General features: G+C 40.6%; 1 protein-coding gene across 2 annotated transcripts in view; it reads right to left on the bottom strand.

The window, feature by feature from the left end:
- CACNB4 (calcium voltage-gated channel auxiliary subunit beta 4) overlaps positions 1-24,316 on the bottom strand; it is a 259,187-nt gene that overhangs the window by 42,323 nt on the left and 192,548 nt on the right. Inside the window, exons 3-5 of one of the 2 annotated variants that reach the window (XM_068545117.1) lie at positions 10,341-10,460; positions 8,356-8,478; positions 1,443-1,573 (exon numbers count right to left, since the gene is read on the bottom strand). In XM_068545117.1, the coding sequence (XP_068401218.1) occupies positions 1,443-1,573; positions 8,356-8,478; positions 10,341-10,460 (374 nt within the window). Of the gene's footprint in view, positions 1-1,442; positions 1,574-2,076; positions 2,146-8,355; positions 8,479-10,340; positions 10,461-24,316 lie in introns of those variants that run through there. The other variant, XM_068545116.1, reaches the window with a different exon arrangement.

The following is a 24,316-nucleotide window of genomic DNA, read 5'->3' as shown; positions in this document are numbered from 1 at the left end:
TTGCGCCTGCGGGCAAAGTAAGCCTTTAGTTCAGAAGTGTAAAATAACTTTATGGAATAATAATAATGATAGTAGAATAACTTGGGAAATGGTGATAATAGTTCATTTATTATTTCATTCAAATATCTATGGAGTATTCACTGTCCTAGAAACTAGGAATACAGCAGTGGGGGGAAAAACAAAATTCCTTCCCTTTTACAGACAAATTCTAACAGGAAATATCAGTATCAAACAGATGAATAGGTAAATATATAGTATTTCTGATAGTAATAAATGCAACAGAGAAAACTGAGTCAGGAGAGAGACAGGAAGCAAGGGAAGAAAAGTGGATTCAACTTTAAATATGGTGGCAGGAAAGGGGTCATTGAGGAGGTGATATTTAACTAAGATCTGAAGCAGATGGAGTGATCCAGTGGAAAAGTGAAGAAAAGCGTCCAGTAAAAGGAAACAGCAGTTGCAAAGGTCCTGAGACGGGAACATGTGTTCCCACATGGAGCAGCATGAGAGACAAAAAGTCTAGAGAAGAAGGAATAAGAGGGATTAATCATTAATAATATTATAGGCATGTTATATACTAAAAAGACTGATAATTAGAAGTGGGGCTAACACTCTACTTTTGTCATCTCCTATCACTGTTTAAGAGGTTCCCATTATGACAAAGGCAAAAGGGCCCCTGAAGAACAGAGGAGTTTTTGAGACAGAAAAGGATCTAATAGAAAAAGGAGGTTGAGAGTTAAGAGAAAGCACTGATTCTATTTCAGGACTTTCAAAAAATGGTAACACATACCAAATCAGTGCTTCAATGTAGGCTCACAATATATGCAGGCTCAGTATGATTCTGATTTCTCCTCTCAGGCTTTCCTTGTATCCCTGGGACCTTTAAATACCTGCACTCTGAGATCTTTGTGGCTACTTCATTAGTTCACTAGAGGTTAATTCATCTGAAGCTGGACAGAGTCTTCCCCCCAGTACCAAGCGATGGCAGCGGCCACAGAAAACCCTGGAGAAAGTGTTACTAGGCCCGGGATGGTATTGCATGTGCCATGGCATTCTGTGCCCACTTGAAAGAGAATCTCTGAAAGTTAACCAAGAAGAGCCACGATGCCAGGTCAGGCCAGGCCCCCACTTACTGTACTGAGAAAGGATGCCCTACACGACTCTCACAGAGGAAAGCTTAGGTTCCTAGGAGGGTTTGCTGAAGCCACAGAAAACAGTCTCCACTGGGAAAGTCGTGTTGATCCCAGGGGTGTCCAGGCTTCAGCACACAACGGGGAGAGTGAACTATCTGAAACCCCTTTGTGTCAATTTCAGAAACACCTTGCACACAGAAAAGTAGCTTTTACTTTGAAAGCATATATGTTTAACCTAATAAGCAAACTTGAAAACATCACCTAATTTTCCCACTTCCTCCAAAAAAGTTTAGAGAAAGGAAGGAGACTTACCCTCCGTGAAAACGTCCTCTTTTTTGTTCTTGCTGAATCCGTATGTTCTCCAATCTAAGCGGACTTGGGATGAAGCCAATCTCACAGCCTTCTTTCACCAGCCTTCCTATCCACCAATCATTGTTATATTTCTGGAATGCAGGAATAAAACTGCTATCAACAGTAATTCACTGATCTTCACATTTATTAATCTCAGGGGACCAAAAGAATGAAACACTGTATTATATAATATTATACTATACTATATTACATATACAAACACTATTTATAGTATATTATACTATATTATACATATCTGGGGTGGAGGAGTCCATAGAAGAAAGCAAACTTTTAATCTAAAGGCCCAGATAGTAAACACTTTAGGGTTTGCAGGCCATATGGTCTCTACTGCAACTACTGTAATCTGCTATTATAGTGTGGAAGCAGCCACAGTCAACACGTAAACAAGTAAGCACGGCTGTGCTTCAACAAATTTTTTCTTTCCAAAAAAGGCATCAGGCTGGTTTTAGCCTGTGAGCCACAGTTTGCCAATCCCTGGGCTAAAGTCAGGTCTTAACATTTGGATTCCTTTGGTCCTTGTCAAGAAGCCCTAGCCAATTCTTAAGGAATAGATTTTACAAGGATAAATATGCACCAGTGTAATTAGAACTCTGGAAGACAGGATAGACAAGTCTAAGACGAAATACACTGAATAGTCTGTTTTTCTGTCAAAAGCTTTGAGGTAAAAATTCCACCATACTATCTGTATTCTACTCTCTCTGGGGAAAAATTATAATCTTCCAGATATAGGTTTGCAAATCAAGGTCCATCTTACTACCTGAAGAAAAACAAGCCTACTCTTACAAAGGCTAAGCATATTATACATAAGTGGAATTTTTGAAATAATCTCCAAATGGCCTGAAGCCCAACAGGAATGAAGGAATTTCCATTTAAATAAAGTTCCATGACACATAAACTTGGGAAACAAACCCACACAAAGGCTTCAGCCAATATGGGGTGAACATGGTTCTACTTGATGGGCCAGCAAAACTGCATTTGTAATGATAGATTTGCTGAATCCTAGGGCAGGAGGCATATTTAATCCAAGCTACCTGCCTCAAGGGAAGGTTTCTGCTAGGTGATTTCTAGAAAGCAGACATTAGTCCTACTGTTTACATCCTCCAGAGACAATTCCAAAAACTTCCTTTATTGTCTTTAACAGTGTTGGGCAAGGTAACTCTCTCTCTTTGATCCAGAAAGCATTTAGTTTTTTCGAAATGTAACTCTCTATGGTATATTTTGCTTAGCTCAGAGAACAGTAGAATTTATATGTATATGACATTGACACGTTGTGAAGGAGGAATGGATAATTCTGTTGAATCATCGCAGCATGAAATTCCAGGTAACTGAGTAATTCTGAGTAACAGCTTCACACTCAAAAGCAAAAAGATATGATTTAGAGATTTGGCCTTTGTTATGCACACAAGGCCCAAACGGCATGCAGTCTGAGCCTGCACTAAGAAAAGAGTTGACCTAATATAAAATCTTGAACAATCTAGGTCTCAGTTTCTTCCATCTTTCCATCATTTATTTCAGGATAACAGGCCTGAAATACCAGGCCCGCTTATTTTGGAATTAACAAAAGGCAACGGGACCCTTTCAGAATGCTTGGTGCGCAGACCTGGAATTTAAATTTTACTGTGGTAGGGACAAAACACACAATGAGTCATAGTTTCCTAGGGCTTAAGTTACTTCCGGAAATCAAGTTGGCCCACCGGAACACTAACTTACTAAGATGTATCCAAATAACCTTAAGGGGTTTCTGAAGTAGTTAACGCAACTTCCCAAGATGTTTTACCTTAGTTCTAAGAAACAGTGAGAATCTGACTTAACGTTAATGAAAGTTCTTTGAGCCACTTTGGGGAAAGCTGCGTTGTATGTTCAAAAGCTTAAGTCACCGGTCCTTTGGTATATGTGATAAGGAGAGCTGTAGCTTTTCTCTGCATTGAAGCTTTTCGTTACTGAGGCAGTACTTATAACAGAGCATACCAAATGGCCTTCTAGGTGATGGATGAGAGGAAAGGCTACAACTCGATTATAGAAATATGTTCCTTTGTGTTGATATTCTGGGAGCACACGCCAGCTTTCTGGCAAGGTCACCTTAGTGTTGTTCCAATCCTTCTCACTTCCCTAAAACGATGAGCCCTTTCTCTTTCTAAGATGTTTCCTTATCTGCGATTTCAAGATCTGAAAACAAGTGGCTCTAATCCACATAGGATTACCAGCTCAATACCATACATCAAACTGCCAGGCAAGAGAAAGTCACTGATCAAGGAGCACATACATCAAAAAAGCAACCAACTGGACAAATGGAGAAGATCGATGGAATGGAGGAAAGCAATAAAATACGGCAAGGTGGGGATAAGGGTGTGAGTAGTGTGCATGGAATATGTGAAAACTTCTCTTACCATTGAAAGTGCTGCTTCTCCTTGGAAACGATGGGTATGAGCAACTAATGAATACGGTTTGGTCATTTTTGACGGGAATGGTGAGACAAAGTCAACGTAACCATTCAGATGCCAGGGTACATGTTTCAGGTCAAGAGTCCTTGTCTTCGAGGCAAATATGGATATCCCCACCACATACACGACTGAGAAAGCAGAAGCCGTCAACTCAGTGCTTCCTCAGCTTCTCGTAACCAAGGCTCTGAGCTGTCTGTGCCTGCACTCATCTTTTCCCTGCATGTTATAATGAATTAGTGTTCCCCTTCGTATCAGAGGTCTGTCTCTCCTCTCGGGGTCTGGATCCCGTGCTTCCTGACTACCAAAAACTTTACTCCTTTGCCTATCCCTCCTTTCCCATCAATCTCTCCCTCTCTGGTGGTTAATCGCAGCAGGTACTGGTGCTCTGATAGCTCCCATCTTGAAAGGAAACCTCTTTTGACTTCATACGCTCTTTAGTCTACTGCCCGGTCAGTGTCAACTCCCTTGAAAGCACCGTCTGTGCTTGCTAAATATACTTCCTAACTCCCCTTCTCTCCTCATCACACTCCATCCGGCTTCCGTCTCTCTGTCTCCACAACTCCAGACAATGGTCCCAGTAACTTCCTTGCTACTGACCACTTTGCCAACCCGATGTCCATTCCTTTCTCCTTGTCTTAGGTGACATGTCGTAACACTGGCCACAGCTGGTTGCTTCCTCCTTTTGGATACGCTCTTCTCTCTTGATGTCCATGCACTGCTCTGTCCTGATTTTCCTCCCAAATCTCATGTTTCTCCTTTTCCTTAATTGTTGAATCTTTTCATGCACCCCACTTTTGCAGGAAGGAATTCCTTTGAGTTTGATCCAGGGCTGTTTTCTCTCCTCCCTCTCCTCTCTCGTTAGGTGACTTCAGTCATTACCTCAGCTTTAAATGCCACCTGGATAAACTAATGATCCAAATTTATGTCTTTGGCCCAACCCCTTCAAATTCTTTGGCCCAAACCCAGCTCCAAATTCTTACATCTAACTTCCTCCTTCATATCTCCTTTGAGATGTCTACTCCCTAACCTCCCTTCCCATCTGTCCTCACTCCACCGGGGTCAACTCCATCCTAGTTGCTCAATTCATAAACCTTGATTCCCTTGATCATCTTGGATTTCTCCCTCAATCTTAGTTCCTACATGTGGTCCATCAGCAGCACTGATCATTGAATTTCCACAATATATGTCAAATGTGTCTACTTCTTTCCATCTCACTGACACCAGGCCAGCTCAGTCCCATTATCTCTCATCTAAAATGGTTCTAACAGTCTCCCTGATTCCGTACTTATCCCACTCCAATCCACTGTCTCTACAACAATCAGAATAGCCTTCAAAAATAAGTTCATCCCACTCCTTTGCTTTTAAAGTCTTCGGTGCCTTCTTATTATACTTAGAATAAAATATGAAGTCTTGCCATCACCTTAAGGTCCTACTTGATCTGTGCCCTGCTTACTTCTACAACTCTGCTTCCTGCTACTGGCTCACTGCGTTCCAGCCATATGACCTTCTTCCAGTTGATTGACTGTGCCAGCTTATTTTTTCCTACCACAGGGCCTTTACACATGCTGTTTCCTCTCCCTAGAAGGCTTCTTCTTTCTTCTTTTTTTTTTAAGGCTGGCTACCCTGCTTAATGGTCACATACTCAGAAAGGCTTCTCTGATCACCCCTATATTTAAAAGTATATAACCTCCTCATCCCTATATTTTAAGACTCCCAGCATCCAGTTCATTTTTTACACAAAGCATTCACAATTTGTAATGATTTATTTTTTTCATTATCTGTCTCCCCACTAGAATTTAAGTCCATGAGGGAAGGTACTCTGTCTTTGTTTACAGCTGTCAGACAACATCTGTCAGACAATATCTGCCAACATTAGCACACACTAAATGCTCAAGAACTATATCTTGAATGGAACAAAGGAACAAATGTAGAATTTCACCCAGTTCACATGGGCACAATGCAAAGACAGTGAGACATCTGTAGACATCCCAGTGTTTGACCTACTTGCTATCATATAGTTAAAAAATTTTAAATGTATATGTCTTGGTGTCATTAATGCTATTGTAGAATGCAGAGTTTTGAAAGACAGTGATTTTCAAATTGTTATATATTAACTGTGCACATCTTGTTTTGGACCAGAGGGTAAGTGCTGGTGTCTCAGTGACATTAAGTGACAGGTTTATGTTGATCACATTCCTCAGGCTCCTCAGGGTCAGGTTTCACTTTATTGTTCCACCCTTACACTCTCCTTTTTCTTTTTTTAAAATGTTCTTTAATTAGTAAACTTTATTTTTAAGAGCAGTTCTAGGTTCATAGCAGAATTGTGGGAAAAGTACAGAGAGTTCCCATATACCCCCTGCCTCCACACATGCATAACCTCCCCCACTATTAACATCCCACACTAGAGTGGTACATTTGTTACAATGATGAACCTACAATGACGCATCATTCTCACCCAGAGTCATGTTGTACCTTCTATGGGTTTTGACAAATGTGTAATGACATGTATCCACCATTATATCCACTTTCCGTTTTCTAAGATCCAATTTCTAACGGCTCCTTCCCAGCAGAGCCAATGGACACTATCAAGTAGGAATGTCCTCCAGTGTATGCCTCCAGCCCCACTGGAAAATCCTGTGCAGAACAGGGAAGTTCAAGGAAGGCAAGACTTTCCTCCTGACTCGGCCTACTTCTTGTGCCAATATTCCGGATGCCATCTCCTTCCCTCTACTCCAGCCCCTCATTCTATCAGTTAGGTCTTTTCCTTCCCATATATATCACTGGGTTCAATATCTCAGCATGGAAAACATATTTAAATCTTTCCCATCCTAAAAAAACAACAAAAAAAGCAAATAAACTTGTAAAAACACTCCCTCAACTCTATGCTGTCTTCTCCTGGCTAAAACCTGTCCTCCTTTTCAACTCAAAGCACTTAGGAAGAGCAAACTGCAATTCCTCTCCTCTGGCCTCCAGATTATGTGGGGAAAGGCCCATTGAGTAACTCCATGGGAGGTTCCCAGTGCCCCAGACACAGTGCACCTAATAGCAAATTTATAATCACATCACCCCTGTCACAAATCTTCTCCCCTCTCGGCCTTCTTTATTTCGATAGCTGACACCACCCTCTGCCCTTACAGGTGAGCTAGAAAAACTGCCCTCCATCCTTCGTTTCTCTTTATCTCACTTTCTCCACTATCCATCCCCCCGCCATGTGAAATCTTCCAATCTGGTCTATTTGCCTCTTAACTCTCTCTCCAAGCTGCTCCCTCTTTCTATCATCTCTGCTTCAGCCACTGTCTAGACTTACCATGTCTCCCCAGCCTCTGCCATACTCCCTCAACCATCAGAGTCACCATGCTAAGATACGAGGCTGGTCACATCCATCCTTTATTTAAAATTCCTCTCCAGCCCACTGCCTGGTGATCGAGTCCAGCCCCCTTGCCATGGCCTACGAGGTCCCTTCTCATCTGGCCCCTGCCCCTCTGACGTGGCCCATCCCCTGTACCACTCCCTGCTTACCGCCCTCCAGCCGCGCTGTGCTCACTGCCCCTGGCTGTCCCTCCCACCTGAAACCACCGCCACCCCTCACCCCAGCCTGAACTCAGGCTTCACCACTTCTGAAGAGCTTTCCAGCCCCCCCATTCTCCTCCTCCTGAGCCGGATGGTCCCTCCTGCTCTTTCTTTGGGCTCCCACAACACCCGTTCAATTTTACTGTAACAGAACTTCTCAACCCATGCAGAAACTATGCACTAGTCTGTCTCCCCCACCAGACTCTGACCTCCCTGGCCGAGGGGACAGTGGACCTTCATCTCTGATCCCCAAAAGCCCAGCACGATGTCTGACATGAAGGAGGATTTCAATACACCCAGGTTGAGTAAATGAAAGTTTTTGATGTCACTATTCCATCTTTCAAGGTGCGAGGCCTCAAGTGCTCAATCCCTCAAGGTTTCTGTTTCCCAAAGTCCTCTATCCTTCTCTTAGCTTTAACAATTTAATTATTATACTCTGTAGTGTTGGTCCGGAGGTCAAGGTCCTACAACATCCCTTGTAAATGGTGCCTTCTGGGTAGGCGCCGTGCCACCAAACTCACGTTTCCCTAAGTTGGATCCATTGATCTATGTCAATGGATCTATCATGGTAGGTGATTAAAAGGTGACCAGAGGACCACAGGTCTATCCTAAATCGATCCTCTGATGATTGTGATTCAGTGTTTTAAATGTGTGATAATGCAAGCGATGATCTCAGGCTTCCAAATCTCGGTGAGAAGGAATGGATTTGGAAGGCTTAGCCAATGAAATGAGGTAACACACTGGCAGCTCCCCAGGGCTCCTCTCCATTGAGTTTGGCTCAGAGCTGATTCCTGGCCTTGGCCTTGTGGCAGGTTGGGGGATACAGAGTGCCTTACATTTACCTCTTTAATGTGTAGAAAGTCCTTGGCGTCAAAGGAGATGGCCGTGCTTGGGACAGGCACATCTTCATCCAAGGCACCACAGTAGCTCACATTCGTCTTCACAGCGAATGCTACAGGTTTGGACTGGGAACAGAACCATGGAATAAGGATGGAGGGAGGAAGACAGAAGAGGATTTTTCACAGTGAAACGCAGAACCAGATAATGGATAGTACCAGGCAGTAAGGGAAATCACTTTCCAAAGAGGGATCTCAACTGGGTTCCACACTGCCAGGCAGCAGTGAGAAATCTGCAGAAAGGGCTCTGAAGAGGATTCGGTCCTATCAGCCCGACCATGTTCCCCCTCCTGTCGTACTTTCCAACATCCCAAAGAATCGTGCCCTAAAATTTGGGGGGAAGGGATGGAAAGGCGGGAGGGGCAGCCTGCTCTGGTCTCTAGTCATAAAACTCATGTTTATTATTTTAAATGGTAAAAGACGCCTCCACCTTGGCACACAGGAAATGTGTGCTGGGTCTTAAATAAAAAGGTGGTGGAGGGTTAAAATAAATATTTTTGAAACAGCCTCAGGTCTGAAAACCTGCCGGATCCCACTCAATAGAATATCTTGTCCTGCCAGGGAAAAGAAAGCCCGGTGGGAGTAGACAGGAAGGGCGGAGCTGCTCACGCATCACCTTCTCCCTAGCTAACAAAAGCTGCTTCTGAAACTTTAATTAGGCAGATTCCTCCGCAGCAAAGTGCTCTTGGGCTGGTGCAGCTTGGCAGAGGTTAAGTAAGCCACCAGTCTAAGTGAACAGCGCTGCTGCTGACATTTGGGTGACCACAATGGCCACAAAATAGACTCTGAGAGAAACCTAAAACAAAAATTAGCCACAAGTAAGAACACCAGTTTCCAGCAATCCTGGGCTGCTCTGTTATGGGCTCATTTATTCGTGCTGGGACCATGCCTGGGGAGCAAGAGGACTGAGGCAGGATCCGAGTTAGAGTCTCACTGATGTCCTTTCCCTGGGTGCGGCTCCAACCCCCTTCCGCCAACCAGCACAGGTAGCACGGGTGTGGAAGCAAAGGAAGACACCTCATGAACCTGGCTTATCCTCCTCTTCCCGCTCCTTTAAACATTTTACTGTAAAAATAGAAAAGGGAAGGAGTTCACTTTATCTGAGCTTTTTTTTTTTTTTTTCTCCTAAAAATTAGAAAGACTAGATCAATATGCTTTAGGAGTCTATCGTGAAGGGCAAGGAGGAGAGGCTGACTAGGAACACGTTATATCTGTTACTGTACATAAAATTTCATTTGACACAAGGGGTCTGTGCTTAAAAAAAAAAAAGCCTGGAAAAAAAAAAAAGTCTTTAAGTCACAGCATGGGAGATCTCTAGTGACTCAGTTCTAACATTCAAAAATGCAATTTGTTCTTTGTTGCCTCCCATGGGGGCAGGGATTCCAATGGGGGCCCCTCCCTGTGGAATATCTGAAGGTCTCTTGCGGCAAAGCCTTTCATTGCTCATCTTTGCTGAAATGGTAATCGTTGTTCAAAGCTCTGAACGGTGAACCTGAGGTGGGAGATTGAAACCAAGAGGGAAGAACAGAGACAACAACAGGGAGACCCACTGAGCAATTATGCACGTGTGGCCTGCAGTGAAGGCTGCCATCATGGAGAACGGGGCAAGCACGCTGGTTCCTTGGGAGTCCCTCTAACAACCCTGGGAGGGGCAAGCTGGATATGGGGCACAATCGCTAAGTTAGAAGATGAACAAGAATTTTCACCACCAAACCAAACACAAAAGGTAGTTGAAGGGGTCCGTGTCTCAGGATATGGCTCCCTGAGAAGGTTACTATCAGGGGTGAACAGATCATGGAGCCTTGCAATCTGGTGCCTTATCAGAATGATCATAAAATGATTACTCCAGAGAAATCTGAGGCAGGGGAAGAGCAGCTGATACCTGCTGAGCAACATGCCACTTTGGAACCCAAAAGGGGCAAGAACGTCACCTTTGCTCTCTCAAGCTGGATGGCCGCCTGCTGTTCTCTCTCTTGCCGAATTGCTTCCCGATCCTCTTCCAGAGAGACATCGGAGTCAGACGGCCTGCTCGTGTAGGAATCCGCTGAACCCTGGAAAGGAAAACGCGGAGTAGCTTGAATGAGGTGATGTGGAGCTTCTTAAATCATCACATCTAACAGCATCCTGGAGTGGGTTCTTCTCATTTGCATAGAATTTGATAAATACGCTCTATGCCGTATTGCAGACATAAATTTAGATGGCAGAATATAGTTAAGCATCTGAGTAATTCGGAAGGTAGCAATGTTATGAAGGGAAATATTTTGACTACATTAAGTGCTAGAAAGTAAACTGCCATGAAAATTATGTGATGCTCAGCCCCAATTCTTCTTGTTTTGTGCTAGCTTTATATTAAGCCCATATAAACTTGTGGAACTGAAATTTCATTCCATTCTCTCTTTTATATACAGATTTAAAGGAGTAAGAGATTTAGCCTATTACAAGAGTAACTCCTACCCATATCTTGGATTACAGATGATCAATTTAAGATTTCAACACAGCAAAGCAGAAACCTGAATTCGTAAAATGATTTTCAGTTCCAATGTCAACGCCATTGAACAAGGATGTCCTCAACTGAAGCCCATTCCTAGAAGGACTATTTAAACAATAATGAAATCCAGCCTGACTCATGTGGCCAAGGAATTTCGGGCAGTGGCCATCACTTGGCGCTCATGCCGTAAGAAGAGATGAAAACCACAGCAGCTGAAAAGTTAAAAACAAAAACAAACACCCCAGAAGTTTGCTTTCGGCTTGCTAAAAGAGCATCATCCTTACAATTTCCTTAAGCTGGCATTAGAAGTTGATGTTTGTGTAGATGATATTTACACAGCAGACGTATTGATAAGACTGGTGTATTCGGCATGTTTCATAAACCAGGTACAGATTCTAAAAAGTGTATGCTTATCCGTATTGCTGAGAATTTGCTACCCACTGCAAAAAAAAGAACTCTAAGAATGGCTGACTGCTGAAACGGGTACTTTGAAAGTTTTTTCTAAACTTAGAAATGTTAGGGTTTGTTTGTTTATACATTATTTGTGAATTTGCTGCCTGTAAGGGTAGCTTTGTCTCAGTAGAGGGTGTCATTTTAGCTGGGGTAGTCTTTCCCACCATAAAAAAAAAATCCCAGCACAGATTTTCCTGGCAGCCTAGAACAATAATTCCTGGTTAGAGTTTTATCAGAATGCCCAGTAGAAGCCCAGTTCTAAATTCTAACTCTGCAACCCACTTTTGAAAACTTGATACAAGTTCCTAGACCACTCTAAGACTCAGTCTCCTCTTCTGTAAAATGGGGATGTGGTTTACCTCACAGGATTAAATGGAATAGGATATAATGAATACCTGATTATTGAGCCCTGGCTGTCACACCAGCGCGGGGCTAGATGCTTTGCACACCTTATCTCACTGAATCCTTAGAGCAGTGAGTAAGCTGGGATTCAAACACGGGTAATCCAACCGTAGAGCCAGCAGTTTCAAACCCTACATTGAGCTGGACTTGATATTAAAATATTTACTCTAGAACCTAGCACATAGTAGGCACACAATAAATAGACATTCTCATTTCTGTTTCCTAGTGCTGGTATTTCTACCTTGATTTAAAAAAAAAAAAGAGTTAAGAGATTCTAATCATTTTTCAGCTTACTTACATATGCAAGTTAAGTTGCCCATCTTGAAATGTACAGTATCCTTTTTTATTGTATTTGCTGCATAGAAAACGACGGTAAGTTTTTTCCCCAGCTTTATTGAGATATAATGGACATATAACACTGTGCAAGTTTAAGGTGTACAATGTGTTGATTTGATACATTTATATATTGCAAAATGATTACACTATAAGTTTGATAACTGCAGTGTGTCCAAATCCATGCACTTCATGCAGTGCTTTTTTTTTTTTTTTATAAATTTATTTATTTATTTTTGGCTGTGTTGGGTCTTCGTTTCTGTGCGAGGGCTTTCTCTACTTGTGGCAAGCGGGGGCCACTCTTCATCGCGGTGCCCGGGCCTCTCATTATCGCGGCCTCTCTTGTTGCGGAGCACAGGCTCCAGACGCGCAGTCTCAGTAGTTGTGGCTCACGGGCCTAGCCGCTCCGCGGCATGTGGGATCCTCCCGGACCGGGGCACGAACCCGTGTCCTCTGCATTGGCAGGCGGATTCCCAACCGCTGCGCCACCAGGGAAGCCCCATGCAGTGCTTTTGAAAGTGCCCTTTACAGAGGAAATGTATTTGCTAACCAAATTATAACCAAACTCCTCTATGCAAATCTACTGGGGAGAAATCTGGACCTACAAAATAAATAAGTACAGGGTGACTATTTTATAGATGCATTCATTGCTTAAAAAAGAGCTACCTTGAAGTCCTTTAAAACAAGAGAGTTCTATCAGCATAAATCTTTTGTCCAAATTTAGGTATACCTGCATAAAATCCAGAGTAAGAGAGAAAGGAAACAATGTTTCCAAAAAATATATGAAAACGGTTTTGTGTTAGTTCTAGGCAATGCTTTGCTGAAGTGTGATGTGTGTGGTAGACCATTTTAAGGTGTTAGATGTCTGCCAAGGTGTCTGGACTATAAAGTGATTACAATGCAGGAAGTCAGGAAGGAGGCACTTGTTTTGAAAACACGTGCTGGGGAAGGCTAACGACTGCAGTTCACAAGAAAGCAGGCTGCCCAGCGGAGCAGTGAGTCAAACAGCTAAAATACACAATCCACTGTTGACACTAGGAGATGGCTAATTTCCTGAAACTCCGTTAACGATTTTTCAAATCCTGGCATTCAATCATATGCGCACACAAGAAGTGACTCAAGGGCTCCTGCAAATAAACTTTATTTTGAAATGTGAACAAGACTGTTAAGAATTTCGAAATTACTTAATAAGTTCTACTATTGCCAAGTATGTAAAAGCACACAATATCCTAAGAATACTGGTAGAGGGAAACATAAAGCACTGTGATATTTATTTTCATAATTACTGTGTGAGATTCACAGCATTTAATCTGTTTTTTTTTTCTTTCAATGACATCTACATTTCTCTGAATATGGAAATCATTGCTGCTGTCTCTCAAGGTCCTAGGGATAGCAGAGATCCAACATGAAGACCCCAAATTTGGCCCATGGACATGTTCTGCTGGTTTGGCACAGAACTGGTTTCTTGTTTCTATTGATTTTTATTTGATTTGTTTCAACTGGTTGATAGAGAGTACAGACAGGAGAAAGAAAGGAAAAGAAAAAGAACGTAGGTTGTTTACAAAGGCACAGAGAGCAGGAGAGCCACAGAGAGGCAAGACGAGACTGCCTGGGCCGGACCAGAGGAAGGATGGGGAAGGGAAGTGGGGCTGCAGCAGGCTTAATAGGACTGGAGGGTCGGGGGGACTGCCCAGAGGTCTGGTTAAACCTTTATGATCAGGAAGAGGGAAACTGCAAGAAGGAAATAATGCTAGATGCTAAGAGGACAGAACTAAAGATATAAAGGTTACTAGCTCTGGCCAAAGCTAAAAACTGCAGCCCCATCAGCCTTTTGTTTTCCAAAATTCCACTTCATAAAATGGGCAAAGAGCAAGGCACCCAACTCATCAAGTGAGCCAAACCTGGGCTGTTAATCTATGTGTAAGATGCACGACAGAGGCTAGTCCCTCAAAAGTTCCTAAGCAGAAACCATTGCAAGTCACATCTTTTGAGTCTCCAAAGAAACAACTAAATTGGGGGGAATAAATGGAAACAATTGCTGCAAGTCTTTTTATACATATATAACATTACATATGTATGTATAAAATAATGCATCCTAGTGAATATCAAAAGAAACACATACATGTCTTTCTATGAACATGAGCCCCAGATTTTTTCCCCCTTTTATTCAATATTGAAAACAGATTCCAGCCTCACACCTTTCATAAATCTTGAGTATAAAATACAAACGTTATAGAAACATTGAAAAATCAGTTAGTTTACTGTTGTCCTAGAAGAAGGAAAGTGATCTCAAGTCAAACAATGGAAAAGTTTCTTTTCCTGCCCGGAGAGAGAGGCCATGACATGGACGGAAGAGTGGCCATGGACTTTGGGGTCAGGAAGTATTGGGTTTGACACTTCTGCTAGTTCTTACTGGCTGTGTCTCTTGGGCAACTTATTTTCACTTTCTGAGTCTCAATTTCCTCCCCTTTGAAATGGAGATAATAACACATACCTCACAGAGTTTCCCAGCGTTTGATTTGAGATGGAACATCATTTCGTTTACCATCATGAGGAAAATTCAGGAATTGCCAGCAAATAATATTTGACTCACTCATTAAAGTTTTTGGCAGTTTTTCAACATTCAATTTTTTGGCTGCCCTAGAGTTGTAGGATTTACATCTTGTTCTTTTTTTTAAAAAACAGCTTTATTGAGGTATAATTTACATACCATAAAATTCACATAATTTAAATGTATGATTCAATAAATTTTTAATAAATTTACAGGATACAATTCACACAACAATCTAATATTAGAATATTTCTCCCACTTCAGGAAAAAAAAAAAAAAACACCTTTTGCCTATTTGCAGTCACTCTCCAAACCTACCACGAGATCCAGGGATCCACTTACTTATCTTGTCCTTTTAAAACTAAAATATACTTCCTCTTCTTATAAGTAGTTTTAGTATTTAGATATGTCATTAAATTAGAGCAAGGAGAAGGGAGAGTTTATAAATGTTTGATTTTAAAATGCATTAATACTGGAACAGAACCTGGTTATTGTTGGAACTTTTGGGCTTTGTGGTCAGTCCTGTGCCTCTCACTTCCCACCTAGCTTAGCTGTCCATTCACTGGACACTGACCATCTGTCAGTGGCAACAATGTGAGAGGACAGCTGCTTAACTTTTCTGAGATTCTATCCTCATCGGCAAAATAGGAATGAACCCTTCAGGGTTATTTTGGAGAATTACTAAGATGCCATAGTATAGCATAGCATACAAGCATAGTAATCGCACAAACAAAACCAGTGTTGTCCAGGAGAACTTTCTGCAATGATGGATATTCTGTATGGGTGCTGTCCAGTATGGTAGCCACTAGCCACATGTGGTTATGGAGCACTTGAAATGTGCCTGGCCAGACGGAAGAACTGAACTTATCATTTAATTTTTAAATGTTTAAAATTTTATTTCACTTTAATTAATTTAAAGGCAGATACCCACATGTTAACTAGTGGCTACCACATGGGGCTGTGCAGTGGTACGTACTCCAAATGTCAGCCCTTCCAGATCAGACAAGTGAATGTTAAACTTGATGTAAATCTGGTATTTTAATAGTTGCATTAAGTGGACTAAGTGGAAGTGGAATGTCCAGAGACACATATCACTCCCAATGGATGTGAGCTTGTTTCTTTCCACTGAGTTTGCAATGCCTTGACGATGCACTTTTCCACAATGTAGAAGGAACAAAGCTCTTTCTTGATTACTTTCCCAGATTTCCCAGGGTGGATAGGTAAAGAGCCCCCTCGTGAGGCTGCCCTAGGCAAAAAGGTCTCGTAGGCAACATGTATCTTTACAGGATAGCCCCTCACTTTCTTGCAGATGCTTTCTTCTCCTCTACCCCCTTCACCAAACATGTCCAGAGCTCTTCGCAAGGGCACCCACCCAGCCTAGCAGGGTCCAGGCTATGTCTCCAAGTAGATACGCCTGGGCAGTGAACATAGCAGAACCTCAACTTCGTTGAAAGAAAGACACTCTCGCTCCCATCAAAATCTATTCTTTGTTCCATGATTTCAAGTTCTTCTAGGGTGGTTGGTTAATTGATCAAGGTTTATGCTAACTGGGTGTGATGTTGTTAGCAGTTCCACCCCCCATAACATGAGATTTTTTTTTTTTTTAGAATTATGGTTTTCAGTGCCCTAATCCAGAGCACTGGATAATGTGTACATTATCAGCACTTAGGCAGAACAAGGAACTTTTGAAATTATGCCTCAGAGATGACAACTTAACTTTGCTCTAAGGTACCTTGTACCGTGTCTTGTAAGCAGAAGGTCTTCAAATATGTTGGTTGAAAGAATAAGGCAAGCTCTGCAGCCCACTTTTATTGGACAGAAGACCAGCAATTAATCTGACTAAGCTCCGGTTCTAGGCTTCAAAGAGCAGTCAAGGGCAGCAAAGGAATGTGTTCAGAAAAGGCCATAAACTGAAAGGAAAGAGAATGAATGCTTACTCATCCCTTACTTTATGTGAGTCACTAACTTATGAACTTTAGATTATCACATCAACACTACAAAGTAGGTTACGATTATCCCCATTTTATAGATGAGGCATCTGAAGCTCAAACAGGCAATAAGAACTTCCCTCCATGTCACTATCATAGGGCACACTGCAGGGTGCAGGAGTATGGGCAGAATCTTTTTTTTAATTTCCTCTACAAAATCTGGTGCAAACTTACATTAAAAAGTCAAACATTTTAGTCGCCTTCAGTAAAAGAAAACAATATTCTGCAATATATTGTTAACGTAGATTGTACACCAAAATCTCACTCGCTAGGAACGATGGATGCAAGTAAAGAAATGACATTCTTAGATCATGGAAAATAAACTGGAGACTGCTTTTCAAAAGACATGTTTGCTATTTCTAACTTCACATGGTATCTCTAGATTATCAAGGTTTTGGTTTGTGAATTTCATTGAGTTTCTGCTTTAATGACAGGATTTTTACTCAGCATTTTAGTTATTGGTAGGAGATTTTAAGGCCCCCTTGAGTTTTCTTTTTCTCGTAAGTGATAACTCCTCCAGTTGTGTTAAACTACTTATTTACAGGTTACTTCTTATAACTAAATTATAATTATATATCAATATATAGTTAAAAACAAAATGCAGGCTTTGTCTAAATTATCTGACTAGTGGAATCCAAATTAATGGGTTCTATTATAACTGTTTTTACATAATTTATTTAAAAGGAAGTAATATTATTTATAAAACTTAGCCAACCTATCCTTCTTGTTATGTTGACTAGTTTGGCAACTGCTGTAATTGCCTGGTTTCGGATAGGTATTTCTTTTCTTTTTTCTTTGCATTTTTTCTTTGACTTTTATTGAGATATAATTGACATATAGAACTGTATAAATTTAAGGTGTACAACATAATGATTTGACTTACATATATCACAAAATGATACATAGGTATTTCTTTTGATTGGTAGTCCAAGGAGACCCATCAGTGGCAATACAATAACAGCAGAAAAGTTTCAATTGGCCTCATAAATATAAAGAGGGAGGTGACAAAAAGGCCCAGATGGAGATGAAAAGGAAATCTGTGTCAGTCATGGCCATTTAGGAGCTTGTGGGAAAGGAGAAGTTGCAATGTGGGCCTAACAGCAGATCTGCAAGTTAAATCAGTGGTGATGTTGGTAATGGGGGCAGATTCCTCTTATCTTGGGCTACTATAAGGATTGCAGTTTCATATGGTTCAGCCTAATACACTGGGGGAAGAACAAAAGATATAGATTACTTTATATGGATCCTATTTCACCAAACTGCTTTGATAATCAGTGCATGATATCATACAAGATTGTAAGAAGTGCTACAGCAATGAACACAATTAGTAATAAATCAAAACCCTCTGTGAGACTAAAGGGCAACAGAAGTTGAAAAAAGTCATGATCACGTTTTGCATACAATAAGAATGTTATTTTAATGGTACGGATGATGAGATTATGGAGCTCACTTTCCTTCTGGGAAAGGGAAAGTGACTGCCTGCTGGGAGAAGGTGGCCTCAAGCAGTCAAGCTTTACTTTGTACAGGTCACAGAACAACATCATGGGACATTGAGCGGCCACCCCAGGAACCAGCCCTGCCTGGTCAGAACTGAGAGCTTCTGACCAATCCACGTGATACAGGTGAGTGTCTGGGCGGCTACACCTGGCCGATCCCAGCACCGGCACCTGCAAGCAGTAGCCACAGCACAAGGTCTTCATGCAAGGGCGGCGGCTCAAGCTGCACTAATCTAGTTTCAGCAGAGATGTTAGAAAGGAAATGAATATATTTGCTCAGAAAATCCTGAATGTGCTGCTGGTAGCTGCAGAACTGCATAGTGATAAGGCAACTAATGGTTTCTTGTAAATGTGGGCGTCTGTGACCCTTCTGGAAAAGTGATTGACTGACACTTCACATTCCCCCAGAGTAGTTTACAAAGTAGCCCACAAAACACTACTTTTATGTTGTGGTCTATTTTCTTGAGAGTCATATTAGAGACCTGATAACAGTAAGTATGTTTCTCCTAAAAGCAGCTCCAGGCAATTACTTGTATTTAAAAAAAAATTTTTTTTAAGACTTTTCCTTCTGTCATATAAAGGGAGGAATAACATAGGTTGCTTTAGAAGAAAGTAAGGGAAGGACTTGAACCTCTCCTGTATCATTTCTGTAGCCTCAGAAATGGTTTGATGAAAAATTATCCTTCATTCTTTGAAAATATTTTGTATTCATAACGTTTCTCATTAAAGGGATGCATATTGACTGCATGAAGAACAGAAACCCCTCCCCAGAGATGGCTGCAGATGTGACGGAAGCCAAAATGAAGCATCTACTTCATTTCAGGCAGAGATCATGTCTTCCCCACTTTTGTTGTCCTCAGAGCCCCCAGCACAGAGCTTTGCACCTCAGAGGAGTTCAAAACTATTTACTGAATGAAAAAATGAATAAGGAGGTTTCAAGGGGAGGAAAAGAAACACAAATGGACTGCCCGGTAATGCCCAGACTTCACCCAAGGGGAGTATACATTTTGGGCTTCCAGATGTTGCTGGAAACCATGTTGGAAGGAAGAGTGAACACCAATGTTAACTTGACAAAATGGTATGAAAGTGATTTGGAAAACTTAATATTCAAAACTCTCTCAGAAAAAATGTTAAAAAAAAGAATAAAGAAGGAGAATTAACCTTTTTTAAATAGATATTAAAACATTATAGAACTGCAGAAATTAAAAATGTTTGGTTCTAGCACAGATCAAAGAAATAAGAGTCCACAAACCAACCCCTATATATTGATAATTAATATTTAACAGGGGGACTTCCCTGGTGGCACAGTGGTTAAGAATCCGCCTGTCAATGCAGGGGACACGGGTTCGAGCCCTGGTCTGGGAAGATCCCACATGCCACGGAGCAACTAAGCCCATGTATCACAACTACTGAGCCTGTGCTCTAGAGCCCACGAACCACAACTACTGAGCCCGCGTGCCACAACTACTGAGCCCACGTGCCACAACTACTGAAGCCCGTGTGCCTACAGCCCGTGCTCCACAACAAGATAAGCCACCGCAATGAGAAGCTCGTGCACGGCAACAAAGAGTAGTCCCCGCTCACCACAACTAGAGAAAGCCCACATGTATCAACAAAGACCCAATGCAGCCAAAAAAAAAAAAAAAATATATATATATATATATAAAACTGGAAACATTTCAAATCAATGGAAAAAGAGTGATTATTCAATAAACAATGTTGGGAAACTTAGCTGGCCGATTGGGGGAAAAAAGGTAGATCTCTATTTGATTTCTTATACAAAAATAAATTGCAGATGAAGATATTTAAAGGCAAAATTATATAGATATATCTATGTATTTCTTACATATATACATATATTTATACTAGCACTAGCGGAAACTATGGCTATAGTTTTAATGTAGCATGCCAAAATGTTCAGAAGCTATGAAAAGACTGATTAATCTGACTACATAAAATGTTTAAATATTTATCTGGGGAAAAAAATACAAAAATGCAAATGACAGAAAAAGAAAAAATTGTCACATAAGTGACCTGGGCTTAACGTTCTTCATATTCAAAGACCACTAATGAAGTAATAAGAACAAGATGAACAACCTACCTCTTCACCCACCAATATGGCAAAAAAATAAAAATAGTTAGGAAACAGAAAAAGGAACAAGAATGTACACTGAACACATGAAAAGGGCTTCAGTCTCTTTCCTACATAAAGAAATATAACTTAAAATATGATACCACTTTCACTGATTAGATCAAAACATTTGATAATACCCCGTACTAGTGAGGGTACATATGTTGGTATGAGTGTAAGTTGGTTTTATATTTCTGGAGGTAATTAGGTAAAAACAATCAAAATAAAACAGACATAAATTTTAACCAAACCATTCTACCTGAAGAAATTTACCCTAGAAATATACCTATATCAGATATGTATATATAAATGTATATACAAGAATATTCACTGCAATATTGCATATGATAGCAAAAAAATCATAAAAACCTAAATGTTAGCCGTAGAAGACATGTTTTTAAAAGTAGGGTGTATTCACACATAGAATAGTATGTAAACACTAAAAAGCATGGCATAGACCTCTAAGTAAGTATGTGTAAAATTAAGTCACAAGATCAAATGGTAAAATAATCTGGCATGTTGTTTTAAAATTGTGTTAAAATAAATGAGAGTCTCTCTCTCTATATAATACATACATATGTATGCATACACACACACACACACACATACACACACACACACAGGAGGAGGAAAACAAACTTTCATTTATTACACTTTATATCTTTCTGTACAGTTTGAATTTTTACCTTGAGAAATTAAAAAAAACTAATATTATGTATATAGATATTCACATTTATATACACAATGTGTACTTTTTTTTACAGAGTTATGTAGCTTGAAAATAAATATGTACTTCTTTTTACAGTGTTATGTAGCTTGAAATTACCTGCCTTAACCTCAAATGATGATTTTGATAGGTGTGGTTAATGTTAACCACTTTTATTAATTGTGGTCTTTGGAAAAGAATATTCCCTCTGAAAGGGCTAGGGGCCCCAACAAAGGCTAGGTTAGTGTGAGTTTTTCTCTTTGACCACTAATCTCCTAAATTTGTGAAGCTTGTAGGTCTTAAGTTAAAAACAAGATGATGCAACTTAACGTAGTAGTTTAACTTTAGGTATAAATGCTATTTTTGAATTGTAAGACAGTGACTGATTTGAGGGTATATGAGAGGTCTGGTGGGTCCCTTATGCACACGTAGCTACCCCTAGTTACCTCCAAAGAAGGAATCCTCCAGCATCTTACTGTCACGAGACCTGTACTCCAGGCTGCTATATTCCTTACAAACTTGCTATCCCTCCTTTGCTCTTTGGGGTCTTGACAGCGACTACACAGTGCCCAGCCCTCCCCATCAGCGTCGATCAACTTTATATGGAATCTGGAGTGGTGAAAGCAATAACCTTCCCTGGGTAGTGTCCTTCCTCCCCAGTGGGTTCAGAAGTGGGGAATGAAAACAAGGCTTGTTTTTTTGACTCCCATCTGATAACTGTGTTGGAGCTTGTTAGATTAGAGGAAATTCTTAGTTCAACCTTTGGAACTAGGAAATGAGGCTTTAATCAGAATAACACAGCACTTTACAGATGTTATCTTAAAGTCACCGTACGTGGAGCTCATTATCCTCACTGAAGTAACCAAGATTCAGGAGAAACCAATAATCTGCCCAAGGTCATGCAGCTGGCCAAGTATGGTGAACTCTGATCTCACTGACTCAAAAGCCCTTGCTAATAGCTAATAACTAAGCCCAGTTGAGGTGTTGGTAGACACTGCTGGATGAACAGATCACTAAGGCTTCAGGCTTAAAAACACTAGAATCTCTCTCTCTCTCTGCTTTTAGAATGAACTAACAATTACTAACCATGCTATGTTTTCCCCAGTAAACGATCTTGATTTCTCTCCAAAGCTCTTCTGAGCCCTCACAGACGGGTCAGGCTGCATGCCCTAAGTCACCCAACCACCAGCTAATGAAGCCAAGACTTGCATTACAGGTCAGAGCATCTCTTGAATGATCTCTAAGATTCTTCTGAGATCTGTTCTTAGAGATGTCTTCATAGTGCCAGGAATTAGGTCTTCAAGTACATAGTGATAGAGTATTCACTTGAATTTACACCAAAATACATGCAATCAACTATTCCTAAGGATGGGACTATCAAACTTTCAGGTTTTCTCTTCCCTTCCTTCAGGCCTATCCATTAGCTCATTACTATCCAAAGTGGTCAGAGAGGAAATCCACACCTGCTTTTTTTGTTGTTGTTGGAAACTTTTGGACCAAACGAAAAAGAAAAAAGTTGAGATAAAGTTATTGATTAGAATGAGTCTGGGAGAACTCATCAAGAAAAAGAGGGAAAGGGCTCAAATCAATAAAATTAGAAATGAAAGAGGAGAAGTTACAATGGACACTGCAGAAATACAAAGCATCATAAGAGACTACTACAAGCAACTCTATGCCAATAAAATGAACAACCCAGAAGAAATGGATGAATTCTTAGAAAGGTATAACCTTCCAAGATTGAACCAGGAAGAAACAGAAAATATGAACAGACCAATCACAAGTAATGAAATTGAAACTGTGATGAAAAATCTTGCAACAAACAAAAGTCCAGGACCAGATGGCTTCACAGGTGAATTCTTTCAAACATTTAGAGAAGAGCTAACACCCATCCTTCTCAAACTCTTCCAAAAAATTGTAGAGGAAGGAACACTCCCAAACTCATTCTATGGGGCCACCATCACCCTGATACCAAAACCAGACAAAGATACTACAAAAAAAGAAAATTCCAGACCAATATCACTGATGAATATAGATGCAAAACCCCTCAACAAAATACTAGCAAACAGAATCCAACAACACATTAAAAGGATCATACACCATGATCAAGTGGGATTTATCCCACGGATGCAAGTATTCTTCAACATATGCAAATCAATCAATGTGATACACCATGTTAACAAACTGAAGAATAAAAACCATATGATCATCTCAATAGGTGCAGAAAAAGCTTCTGACAAAATTCAACACCCATTTATGATAAACACTCTCCAGAAAGTGGACATAGAGGGAACCTACCACAACATAATGAAGGTCATATATGACAAACCCACAGCAAACATCATTCTCAATGGTGAAAAACTGAAAGCATTTCCTCTAAGATCAGGAACAAGACAAGCATGTCCACTCTCACCACTACTATTCAACATAGTTTTGGAAGTCCTAGCCATGGCAATCAGAGAAGAAAAAGAAATGAAAGGAAAACAAATTGGAAAAGAAGAAGTAAAAGTGTCACTGTTTGCAGATGACATGATAATATACATAGAGAATCCTGAAGATGCCACCAGAAAACTACTAGAGCTAATCAATGAATCTGGTAAAGTTACAGGATACAAAATCAATGCACAGAAATCTCTTGCATTCCTATACACTAACAACGAAAGATCAGAAAGAGAAATTAAGGAAACAATCCCATTCACCATTGCAGCGAAAAGAATAAAATACCTAGGAATAAACCTACCTAAGGAGGTAAAAGACCTGTACTCAGAAAACTATAAGACACTGATGAAAGAAATCAAAGATGACACAAACAGATAGAGAGATATACCATGCTCTTGGATTGGAAGAATCAATATTGTGAAAATGACTATACTACCCAAAGCAATCTACAGATTCAATGCAATCTCTATCAAATTACCAGTGGCATTTTTCACAGAACTAGAACAAAAAATCTTAAAATCTGTATGGAGACACAAAAGACCCTGAATAGCCAAAGCAATCTTGAGGGAAAAAAACAGAGCTGGAGGAATCAGACTCCCTAACTTCAGACTATACCACAAAGCTACAGTAATCAAGACAGTATGGTACTGGTACAAAAACAGAAATATAGATCAATGGAACAAGAGAGAATGCTCAGAGATAAACCCACGCACCTATGGTCACCTAATCTATGACAAAGGAGGCCAGAATATACAGTGGAGCAAAGATAGCCTCTTCAATAAGTGGTGCTGGGAAAACTGGACAGCTACATGTAAAAGAATGAAATTAGAACACTCCCTAACACCATACACAAAAATAAACTCAAAATGGATTAAAGACCTAAATGTAAGACCGGACACTATAAAATTCTTAGAGGAAAACATA

Source organism: Eschrichtius robustus, chromosome 5 (genome assembly GCF_028021215.1).
Source record: "Eschrichtius robustus isolate mEscRob2 chromosome 5, mEscRob2.pri, whole genome shotgun sequence".
NCBI lineage: Eukaryota > Metazoa > Chordata > Mammalia > Artiodactyla > Eschrichtiidae > Eschrichtius > Eschrichtius robustus.
This window is presented reverse-complemented; position numbering and strand designations above follow the sequence as displayed.